Here is a 12616-nt window from a genome sequence, read left to right as displayed (position 1 = left end):
TAAGGATGTTTTGGTCATTGTTTATTGAATTTCAACTAAAATAAAAACTCTAAAATAAGCAAAATAAGCTTATGTTATTCATGCATATTTTGTAAAATGTTGCTGTTTTAAGAAATACATTCCCATCAACAAAAACACACTTGAAAAAGAAACTTTAAATGGGATAAGATTTTATTTTTTGCAGTGTTTAAGTACTTCTGGGAGTACTGGCACCATTAGAGCAGGGTTTTTTCAACCACTTACCGAATGGGTGCGGGACATTGACCATATTATTTTGCAAAAAAACTTGCCATTGTTGAGTATTTTTATCCAGTGATCAGCCGAGTAACTGCAGCATTCATCCATATCAATAGGTGGCAGCTGATAACTATTTATTTATTTATTTCTGATAATCTGCTCAAGAGATAACTGTTGACAGTTATTCAATAAGTATCCTCCTTGCAACCGTAAATTCCCCAAACTCTAGAACAAATAAGCCGGAACTAAGAGGTCCAACTGGATGCGCAGGGTTGGGTAGGGTTACTTTAACTTGATTACTTTCAATTACTGTTGGATTACTCCAATACCAAATATGCTAATAAAAGACAAAATAAACTAAATATGAATAAAATGACTAAATTTTGTGCAAGCTTGGGGAGTAACGGAATACATGGAACGGCAAAAATGATGTTGGCAAGCTGTTTGGATTTATTTTCATTTTGTTTCTGTCGCATTTTATGTTAGTTTTGCCAGAGATCAAAGCCAGGAGAGAAAGCTTACCACGTGTTGTGAATCATAATTTTATTCATATTTAGTTTCTTTCGTCTTTTATTAGCATATTTGGTATTGGAGTAATCCAAAAGTAATTGAAAGTAATCAAGTTAAAGTAACCCTAGCCAACCCATCCCCCACCCCTACGCGGCACGCGCACTCATTTCTTACAGCGCTCATAAAACAACTTGCATTTTTTAATATCATCTTATTTTACTTCATAATTTATTTTTTCTATTTAAATGCGATTTTAATGTGTTTTTGCAATCAGAGAGTTGCTGATTAAGGATCACTGGAGCAGACAAATTCGTGTTTATGTGACGTCATGAAAAGTCGCTAGTTACACGAGCAATTCGAGCTACGAGCAAAACTCGAGAACAAATAAGTTGGTACCAAGAGGTCCAACTGGATGCACAGGGTTGGGTAGGGTTACTTTAACATGATTACTTTCAATTACTTTTGGATTACTCCAATACCAAACATGCTAATAAAAGACAAAATAAACTAAATATGAATGAAATTACTAAATTGTGTGCAAGCTTGGGGAGTAAAAGAATGCATGGAACGGCAAAAATGATGTTGGCAAGCTGTTTGGATTTATTTTCATTTTGTTTCTGTCGCATTTTATGTTAGTTTTGCCGGAAATCAAAGAGATCAAAGCCAGGAGAGAAAGCTTACCACGTGTTGTGAGTCATAATTGTATTCATACAGTGGAACCTCGGTTCTCGACCATAATCCGTTCCAGAACCCTGTTCGAAAACCGATTTGTTCTATCACCGAAATCGTTTTTCCCCATTAAAAGTAATGTAAAATTGTTTTAATCCGTTCCAACACCCTGAATGTTTACCATGAACGTAAACATGAAGCTAACCCAGGCTAATCGTACGTTCGCGTTAGCGTAATCTTCCGTACGAAAGATTACGCTAACATGAACGTGTAAAAATTTTAAAAAAAGGATTATGAATAGGATTTCTTACCTTTGTGGTGGACGGTGGGGAGAGAAAAATCATCAAAAGTTTTTCAACCTCTTGCGGCAGTTGCTTGCTTAAAGCGCTAACTTCCTTAGCCGCGTCACTCGATTTCACAGCCCCCTTATTCTTTACTATCGTACTGATAGTAGATTTAGATATGCTGTATTCACTAGCAAGATCGGAAATTCGTACACCTCTTTCATATTTAGCTATTATGTCTTTCTTAAAGGCAATAGTTTTACGAACAACTTGTCTTTTTTCACCTGCCCTGCTTGCACGGACCTTCTTCGGAGGCATAATTAGGGGCTAAAACACCCGTACGCCGATCAGCATCGCACCCTAGCGTACCGGCGTTCGAACTCCGATTTTTTTGACCGAACAGCGAAGCAAGAATTTCTCTAAATTTTGGGTCGAACATCGAATTGTCCGAACTGAGAGGCGTTAGAAAACCGAGGTTCCACTGTATTAGCATATTTGGTATTGGAGTAACTAAAATGTAATTGAAAGTAATCAAGTTAAAGTAACCCTGCCCAACCCTGTGCAGCATGTGTATGCATTTTCATCATAAATGAAAGGATTTGAACTGACCGTTGAGTTGCTTCCTGTCATCCCTCTCAGTGCGCGTATAGGTGCGGTTGTTGAGTCGACACAGGGCGGCATCATTCTCCCAGTAGTCGGTGTAGAGGCCCACGTAAAGCTCTCCACCTGGAAGCAAAAACAGCATAATAGCTTATGACCACAAGATGGCAGAATTGCACCCTGTTTTACGCAGATGACGCATGGGACGTTATCTCCTACCTGATAGTGTAGAAGTGCATGGACTGTTGTGATTAAACGGACATCGTCCTTTCCCGCTTGTAATGCTCTCTTCTTCCAAAGAAAACAGCGCGTCCTGTCGGTACAAAGTAGACCACGCATCATTACGCATCTATGTGACAAGCGATGAAGAGGAGGAGGGAATGATGGATGAGCCAAAATAGTGGCATGTTGCTCTTACAGGTATATATGACTTAAAGAAATATGCGTGACTGATCTTGGAGTTCTGGTAACCAGGTGGCAAACACACAATCGTGCAGAACTCAGCCACCCGAAAACTATTGACGCACAGCTTGCATTTTTACGAGCGCCACTGGTGTTTCAGAGCTGTCATTGATTTATGTGGAAGGGGCTGCAAGCCTGCTGTGCTGTGAATATGGCCCCTCGGATGACTGTAACAAAGGCCGGCCATAGGTCAAAACTCAGCAGACAAACGAGTGTTCTCACTCATGTTCACACCTTACGTTCATCTGTTTTGTTTTTGGGTTAAATGTGGAGAGAAAATATTTGGGAATTTTGCAAAGCAGGAAAAGATTGGGAGCTACAGTTGTACCTCTACTTAAGAATGTGCTTACGAAAGTTTCAGGTTATGAACAGGGTTGGGTAGGGTTACTTTAACTGGATTACTTTCAATTACTTTTGGATTACTCCAATACCAAATATACTAATAAAAGACAAAAGAAACTAAATATGAATACAATTACCGTATTTTCAGCACTATGAGGCGCAACAGGTTTTAGGGCGCAGCCCCAAAAAATAGTTTTTGGTCCTATGTTTTCCATACACAAGGCGCACCGGATTATAAGGCGCTACAATGGCAACGTTGACAAAACAGTCAGATAATTCAGTCAAACTTATTAACCCCTTAACATTCCAAAAACTTGCAAAGAAGCAAATACGCGTCTCAGACATGTAAGGAAACAGTGTCTGTACGATGTCACCAATCACTCAAATGCATCGTTCCAAATATCATTCGGAAGGTTAAAGTCTTGGGATTCAAGAAATGCCAAACATTTCTTGGTTTCCATTTAATTTTTTGCTGGCAACTGTGTGGACAGCAAAGTAAGAATTTTATTGTGCAGGAAAACGGGGTTCTTTACTGAGCATATGACAATAAACACTTTGAATTGAATTTAGTTTAAAAATAGACTCATCACAGAAACATCAAGATTGTTCTAAAACAAGATACCGGGAAAATATAAAGCCGCATAGTAAGTTCTCTTGCAGCCATCACGTTCAATAATGATACGTAACCATGGTCTTCTTACAACCGTGAGTGGCGCCAAACGAGCGGGCATAAGTGAGTGTAATGAGTGATCATGACACTGCCTAGCAATCCAGTTTGCATGAATGCTCCCAGCATGCTCTTCGTGTCATGTCACATTTCAGAGTTGAGAGACGAGGAGGAGGGTGGTCCCGGCAAGATAGTGAGAAGGACGATGCAGCCAACGTTTAATCAGTCTATATGAAAGTTATTTAGCAAAACTCCATGAAGTGTCAGAATTTGTAAAAAGGAATCGACCGGAAAAAGTGTTGAAAAGTTTGGCTATTGCCACGTCTGACACATGCATTTCTGACGGATTGTCAAAAGTCAGCAAAAGTAGATGTCATTGGATCAGTTTTCCAAGAAACGCCTGGCAAAAAGGTAAAATATTGTTTTTATTATTTCCTTTATTTTTTTTATTTTTTTTTACTTTATGTGCCTTTCGATTTATGTTCATGGTGCGATAATCTAATTTTAACATATATTTGTTTCATGTTCTGACGCTATTTTATGAGTTATTAAAAAACGTATTGGACTTTTGCAGAGCTTGGAACGGAATAGAGTATTTACATACAAAATGTCTCTACTTACAAAATTTTCAGGTTAAAAAGCTATTAACAGAACTAAATAAATTTGTAGAGGTACTGTTACGACCATCACACAGTGTAGACCCAATCGCGTAACGTTTTCTCACAATTTTATTGAAATATAGGAAGAGGAAGGGCAGCGCCCGAGATCCAATGTTTGTGGACGCGGGAAGCAAGTCGCTCTCGCAATCGCATTGTGCTCCGAATACGGAAGTGGATCTTCCGTAGCGGACAAGGCCGGTGTCAGGAACGGAAAAACAGGTCGGTAGCCGGGACAGGGAGAGCAAAAGCATGGTCAGGGTCGGAAACGGGTCGTAAGCCAGGAGGGGAAAGTAGACGTAGTCGGGATCAAAAATGGGTCGAGAGCCGGGACGGGAGAGCAGACGTGGTCGGGATCAAAACAGGTCGTAGCCGGAGACCAACGGGAGCAAAAACAGGAGAGGCGGGAGTCAGGGTTAAAAAAAAGGCTCGCCTTGTATAAACAGTGGTTCGCAGACGGACTTACAACAGGAGAGTGACAGGACTGGGTTTAAAAAGAGACAGGGAGCCAATCAGATAGCCTGCAGCGGCTGGCGCCAAATGAGCGGGCACAGGTGATTCCAATCGGTAGTCATGACAGGTACTACTGTACTGTATTTATTTGTGTATAACGTGCAAATCGTGTATGACGTGCACCACTCATTTTTGATTAAAAATTGGTAAAATTGTAAGAAAACCCTTTTTTGACTTGAAATCAAATTATTTAGGGTAGGGCGCCTGTCCCAAGACTTGAAGGTCGTTGGTTCAAGCCTGGGCTGAGTCAGATCTAAGGGAGTTACAACATTGTCTTCCTGCTTGGGCGCTTGGCATTAGGGGTTGCCCTTTTTAAAATTGATTTGTTTATATATTCTGCTTTGTTTTATTTTTACAAAGTTGAGGGCCTTCTTGTTGGATCATTCAAAAGCCCAAAAAAAAGGAGTAATACCCTTTCGAGTTATTACTTTTTTTTGATTGGCAGATGCAGGATACACCAGTTACGTAATTAGCAGACCCCTTCGCAGTGTTGGAGAAATGAGACAATGGCGTTGATAACCTTTTTACTGGTGGCATATTAAATTCACAGTTCTTTTAAAAGAACATGGATATGATAACATTTTTCTCTATAGAGAGAAAACTGAGATTATAAAAACAAGGAGGCTGTGTAGGGTATGATATAATACAGTGGAACCTCGGTTTTCGAACGTCTCTCAGTTCGAACAAATCGGAGTCCGACCAAAAATTTCGAGATATTTTTGCTTCGCTGTTCGGTCAAAAAATCGGATTTTGAACGTCGGGAATGCTTGAGTGCGTACGCTAGGGTGCGATGCTGAGCGGCGTACGGGTGTAGATCGCTCTTTTCGTGACCAACTGTTATCGCGTGCGGACTGGCTTCGTTTTGCTTTCGCTTTTAATATAGGTGTACGAAGTTTTTTAGCCCCTAATTATGCCTCCAAAGAAAGTCAGTGCAAGAAGCAAAGTTGCTACAGGTGAAAAAAGAAAAGTAGTGCGTACAACTATTGCATTTAAGAAAGGAATAATAGCAAAATATGAAGGAGGTTTGCGAGTGTCTTATCTTGCTAGGGAATACCCCACTGTCCACCTGCGCCTTCTGCTGACCATCACAAAGGTAAGAAATCCTATTCATAATTATTTTCTTTATCCTTTTTTTTAATTTTTACACGTTAATGTTAGCGTAATCTTTCGTACGGAAGATTACGATAACGCGAACGTACGATTAGCCTGGGTTAGCTTTATGTTTACGTTGAACATTCAAGGTAAACATTCAGGGTGTTGGAACGGAGCCCCCTTTCCAATGAACCGCTCACCACTTGTTGTGGAGACCCGGTTGCTAAATGACTTGTAAACGACCTGATTTTTTTATTTTTACGCGTTCATGTTAGCGTAATCTTTCGTACGGAAGATTACGATAACGCGGACGTACGATTAGCCTGGGTTAGCTTTACGTTTATGTTTAACATTCAAGGTAAACATTCAGGGGGTTGGAACGGATTAAAACGATTTACATTATTTTTAATGGGAAAAATGATTTTGGTGATCGAACAAATCGGTTTTCGAACAGGGTTCTGGAACGGATTATGTTCAAGAACCGAGGTTCCACTGTAGATGATAAATATACAACCAAATCAAGGGGGACACTGAAGAAGATATTACTGCCATGACTCACCTTCCCTACTTGTCCCACGTGGACCAAGGCACACACTGGGTTAAAGGATGCCGTCCCGCAGACCAAAAGATGTGTCTGGTTGTACTGCTGCAAAACCTTGACGTAGTTTGCACACTCCATCTGTTAAAAGAATTAGAACGAATAACTCACAGAGGTGATGACAATGCAGCAGGGGAGTGTTGCTCGAGCGGATGGGATGGGATGGGGGTCAAATTTTGTAATGGAAAAATGCCAGACTTTGAATGCATCATCAAAAATGTTAAAAGGACAGGTCCAACAAAGATTATCATGGTGATACCTCAATTGGTACACCTGTGTTTTTTAATCTTCTTTCGTAGATCATTCATTCTCACAATATTTACTATTTACTCCACTAAATAGAGCTTTAGTGAGGATATTCAAAATTGTACATAGCAAGAAAGAAAATCTACTTGAAGATTTGACTGATTTTTTTAAATATATTCTTAGTTTAGGATTTCTTTTTCAAGTCATTTACTTTTTTCATACGATCAAAAAAATAATAATCATAAGATATTAGTAATAATCTTACCCCTTTTTCAGAAAACGTTGCATATTTTTTGTAATTATACATGATTTTTACTTAAATGTATAACTTAATTATACCAAAAAGATTACCCCAAAAATGTAACCTGTTGTCAGAAAATCTCACTTATTCTTTTTATAATTTTATATTTTTACTTCAATTTAAAACAAAACTACACACACGTTAAAAACACATTTTCTGGTTACATTTTGTCAGAAAATGTCACTTATTTTAGTTTTTAAAAATTTCTATTTAGTTTTACGATATTTTTACTGAAATTTATAACAAGGGTATACTCTCATTGCAAAAAAAAATGGAATACCTAATTGTCACAAAAGGTCACTTATCATTTTTCTAGTTTCATAATATTTTTATCTATTTTTTCAACTAATTGACACTCATTTGTCAGAAAATGGCGCTTTTTTAAAATGTTACGATATTTGTAGTGACATTTGTAACTCTGTACTCAAAACAGACATTTTTTTTGTCTTCTAGCAGATTTTATTATGATTTACTTTTTTTCTTTTTTTGGTTGTAAACATGTCTTTAAGGGACAGTGCATATTATTTGAATCTAAATGTTGTTTTGATTTAAACAGATAAATAAATAAAGAAGATTTTAAAGAGTAAAATGCTTTGTTCCCTATTTTAAGTGTCACGGTTGCCATGGCGTCCAATTGGCCCCGCCCGTGTGGCGCCAGCTGCGGCTCGTTGACGGATTGGCTTCCCTTCTATTTAAGCTCAGTGCCCTCACTCACGCTTTGTCAGTCCGTCAACGAACCTCTGTCCGGTTTCCTGCTTGTGTTTCATGTCCGGTATTGTTCCAGTCTATTTTGTCCTGTTTAATATCGATCTTTAGTTTCGTTACCGTCTAGTTTGCCCTGTTTAATTTTGATATCCAGTTTTAATATCAATCCTGTGTGTCCCGTCCTGTCCGGTATCGACCCCATCTGTCCGATATCTGCTCGTGCAATTGGTATCGATCTCATCGGCCTCTGGATTCCTGTCATTCCACGCCGGACTGCTGCCTTACATCTTCCGCCCAACGATCGCCGAATCACTGGTGTTTGGGTTAACGTGCATGGCTGCCCCATTTCCCGTAAAATAAAAGCTTGTGTGAGAAACGTCACGCATTTGGGTTCTCCTGTTCCGGTTCTTGACATTAAGTGTTTCTCATTTCAATATGTTTCCCTCTAATTTTAACTACATTTTACTCGAAAATATGCAAATTGGTTAATTCTAGTATTAATTACAATGATTTGACTATTGTCAGAAAAAAATCCTGACTAATGTGAAAATATGTCTTTGGCACTGAATGAATGATTTGGAAATTATTTTTCTATTAATTGAATGTACAAAGTGTACAATTTAATGTACACCTTGTACATCATGTTTTATCATGTACATAATGTTTTATGGAAAAGGGCATTTTATGGAGGAAAGCGCTACACAAGTACACCGGGGAAAAGAGTGGCACCAAATCATGTTTTAAATTTTTTTATATGTTGTACTTTTTTGAAAACTTCTTGCTCAGTGGTTCGGATTCAAAACTCTAAGTGTATGTAGTCCCAGGGCCGTTTCTCCTACTTTCCATACACCATACTTCTGTATGAAATAATACACATACTTTTTCCCGGCCTTTCATCAGGCATTCTTGCACTTGAGATTCTGAACTCGCCCAGTGGATCTAAAAAACATAGAAGGAAAAAGAATAACACATTGTCGGTATTGGAACTGCACAAAATATGATTCCAGTTTCATGACTGTACTTGGAGTCAAAATAAAGCTCCTTTTATGTCCAAACATGCACATCTAAGTAGGTCTGATGAGCCTAATGGGTTTGAGAGTTCATCAGTCTTGGTGTGTACCTCTCTGTGGTGCGTGTTAACCTGGTCCAGGTCCAGGGAGTACAGAGCATTCTTGGCCCCGACATAAAGCCTCTCGTGGCCCTCGTCCAGCAGCATGGTCTGCGGCTGAAGAGGCCCTCCATTGCCCTGGAACACCCAGGTCCTGTTCGACTGCCAAAGATCTGCCATAATGTCAAAATAAGTTGTTGAGTATTAATAAAAATGATTATGACAACACATCATGGGCAGTTTGTGGTTTATATTTTTCAAAAAACTAACATGCACTCATGCCCAGGTCGGACATGATTTGCTTAAAAAAGCTTTGTTCTGTCTATATTCATTGACATCATCAGTGCTTCATGCTTTAAGCATTGTGTCTCAACTGGTGGGTCGCTGACCCGTTTCCAGTGTTTGCGAGCCTTTGCCTTGGAAAAAAAATTCTAAGAAAAGAAATGACTGCAAATTCGGGACTACAGAGCGCACCTTATTAAAAGCTACATGCCTTAATCTAAAGGTGCTATTCTCTGCCACCATCTCCTGGCTATAAGACATGATCGCAGCCCCAGTGAGATCATTCATTTCTAAGATACGCTCGAATAAACTCTTCTTTTTTCATTTTTATCCTTTTTTATCCTACTAGAACGGTTGGAAAAATGGATTGGTCTCTCAGGAACCGTCCTCTCGTGGTTCAGATCCTACCTCTCAGATAGGAAGCACTGTGTTAAATATGGTGAAATGACATCTGAGCCCTTTAATGTTACCTGCGGTGTTCCGCAGGGTTCAGTGCTTGGACCCCTTCTTTTCAACATTTACATGCTTCAATTAGGTGACATTATTCGCAAGTACAATATCAGCTTCCACTGCTACGCAGACGACACTCAACTCTATCTTCCGTTGGAGGAATCTTCCACACTAAACTGTGGAAATTTGGAAGCCTGCCTCACTGAGATAAAAGAGTGGATGTCACTCAATTTCTTGCGTCTTAACTCTGAAAAGACCGTAATGTTAGTCATTGGTCCATCTAAATGCCGTGACTTATTCTCAAAAACTGCTGTGAACATTGACAAATGTCACATCACACAGAGTGACTCAGTTAAAAATTTAGGTGTCATATTTGACCCTGATCTAACCTTTGAGATGCATGTAAAGAAAATTACTAGAACCGCTTTCTTCCATCTTCGTAACATTGCCAAAATCCGTTCAATACTGTCTCAGTCTGATGCGGAAACTATAATTCATGCATTTGTTACCTCCCGTCTCGATTACTGTAATGCACTACTCTCCGGTCTCCCGAAGTCCAGAATCAAGTCTCTTCAGCTAGTACAAAATGCCGCAGCGAGGCTTTTAACTAGGACAAAAAAGTACGATCACATAACTCCGATTTTGGCTAACTTGCACTGGCTCCCAGTTAGCCAAAGATGTGACTTCAAGGTTCTCTTAGTATTGTACAAAATCATACATGGACTTGCTCCCTCTTATCTTTCAGATCTGATCTGCCCCTATGTCCCGGTCCGAAGCCTACGATCTGAGAGTGCCGGTCTTCTGGTGATCCCGAGAGCAAAGAAGTGTTCTGCTGGTTCGAGAGCGTTCTCCATCCGGGCACCGTTGCTGTGGAATGCTGTTCCCCCTGAGATCCGATCTGCAACCTCAGTGGAAATGTTTAAATCTAAACTTAAAACTCACTTCTACTCCATTGCATATGAATAATAACCTACTCTTCTTGTCGGCTGAAAAATAGTCTGTGTAACATAGTGTACTAATCTGTGAAGCCCTTAGAGACTTATTGTGATTAAGGGCTATACAAATAAAAATGACTTGACTTGACTTGACTTGGGGGATTCCCACTGGGTTTTAGTTTGTATTTGAAACAAACCTTTTCCTAGTTTGACCGTTTTCAAGCGACACTGACAAAAAACTGCAATGACAAGCATAAAGTCACTCTCCAACCTGTGTTGCACATCCCGGAACATTGTTGCTGAACGTAAGATAAAAGTAGATAGGCACGACGGCAAAACACATATAGAGGCTCTTTAAACTCAGTTGGGCATTGTCAACACATATTTAGAGAAAAAATCTACTTTAACTTTTATAGGGAAACCTCAAACGAGGCATCCCACCTTTAAGGAAGAAACTCAACTCCGTTTTTGTACCAGCCATACCAGATTTTAAACCGCAGGTTTAAACAGTCAAAAAAATGAGTTTATTCACGTCTGTTCCTTACACAAAAAATAAAATAAGCGAGGTAATGTTCAATACAAAAAAGCAACACATTGTGCCACCATATGCTGACAGCGTGTGCAGCTGTCAATCTTAATATTACTTACATTTGATCTAACATGCATGCAGGAGTGCGACAAAAACATTCTCAAAACAAACCTCAATGTACTATACTGACTAAAAGTCAGAAGCCCGTACAATCACAACACCCTGTACACATGCTGAGCCATGCGACTGATCTTAAGCTCCCCCATCCTTTGCACAGATGACAAAATGACAGAGAGGAGACCAAATATTGTTACTACTATATATTCAAGTCAAGTCAAGTCATGTTTATTTGTATAGCCCTTAATTGCAGGAAGTCTCAAAGGGCTGCACAGACCACAGATTATTGCAAACCACAGACTACTATTACACCATCCTCTGATCTAAAACCTACACGAGGGCAAGGAAAAACTTGAAAACCTCAACATGAGGATGAAGAAACCTTGAGAAAAGGACCACACATGAAGTAATCCCCCTTCCAGGATGACCAGGCTGCAATTGATGTTGCAACTATATAAAAAGATCATTATACATAAATGCTTAGTCTTTTTTACAAGAAGCGTTGATGTCACGAGGCAGGACAGGAAACAGGAATGAGAACCCAATCGCGTAACGTTACTCACAATGTACTGGGGAGAGGAGGAATGCGCGCACACTCGATCCAGGGATCGATGGTCGCGGAAGTGGATTGAAATCAGAACTAAGGAGTGGCCAAAAATCAAACTGATCAGGCCTGAAATAAAACAGGATCAAAACACAGGCAAATTCACAGGATTTGGCATATCACACAGATTCTAGCAGGAGTTTCGCTGACACTCTGATGCCAGGCAACGCGTTTAAGTAGTCCGGCAGCAATCTGTCATCGTGTTTCAGCTAGTGTCAGGGGGAGGGGCCAATTGGGCACCGTGGCAACCATGACACAACCTGGCCCCACACGGCGGGGACCCATTGGGCGCCATGGCAACCATGACAGTTGAATGATTTTTAATTTTTGTTTGGCAGGTAAGTAACTATCGGTAATATCTTTCCTATCAGGCTAAAAAAAATTGACATTCGTGTTATTAGTCCAATAACTGTCAGCCTGATAATGATTGTGTACCCCTCCTTAGTAAGTAACTGGTGTCGCCAAGTATCGGAAGTCGCCGCCGTCACCCTCACAATCATACACCTCGTGAAAATAGAAAAAGAAAACGGAATAAGCCGCTTCGTGTTGTAACCTCTAGTATTTAAAAACACTGGCTTGTAGTCTGAAGAGTAGATAGTTATAATGTTGTTTAAAGGGATTTGGGGTTAGTGGGTCCTGAAGTCAGCACAGTTGACAACAACCACTTTGAAGTTTTTATGGATAACAATTTTGACTTAACCAGTAGGTT

At 39.8% G+C, this 12616-nt stretch overlaps 1 protein-coding gene across 2 annotated transcripts in view; it reads right to left on the bottom strand.

Moving 5' to 3' along the window:
• sema3e (sema domain, immunoglobulin domain (Ig), short basic domain, secreted, (semaphorin) 3E) overlaps window positions 1–12616 on the bottom strand; it is a 69422-nt gene that overhangs the window by 21256 nt on the left and 35550 nt on the right. For both annotated transcript variants that reach the window (XM_088339831.1, XM_088339832.1), the window contains exons 2-6: window positions 9003–9163; window positions 8762–8821; window positions 6592–6711; window positions 2520–2613; window positions 2310–2426 (exon numbers count right to left, since the gene is read on the bottom strand). In XM_088339831.1, the coding sequence (XP_088195957.1) occupies window positions 2310–2426; window positions 2520–2613; window positions 6592–6711; window positions 8762–8821; window positions 9003–9163 (552 nt within the window). The remainder of the gene's footprint in view (window positions 1–2309; window positions 2427–2519; window positions 2614–6591; window positions 6712–8761; window positions 8822–9002; window positions 9164–12616) is intronic.

The sequence above is a fragment of the Urocampus carinirostris genome, chromosome 7 (genome assembly GCF_059441175.1).
Source record: "Urocampus carinirostris isolate Australia breed hairy pipefish chromosome 7, RoL_Ucar_1.0, whole genome shotgun sequence".
NCBI classification, from domain to species: Eukaryota; Metazoa; Chordata; class Actinopteri; order Syngnathiformes; family Syngnathidae; genus Urocampus; species Urocampus carinirostris.
Note: the sequence above shows the minus strand (reverse complement) of the source record. Positions and strands in the feature narration are given on the sequence as shown.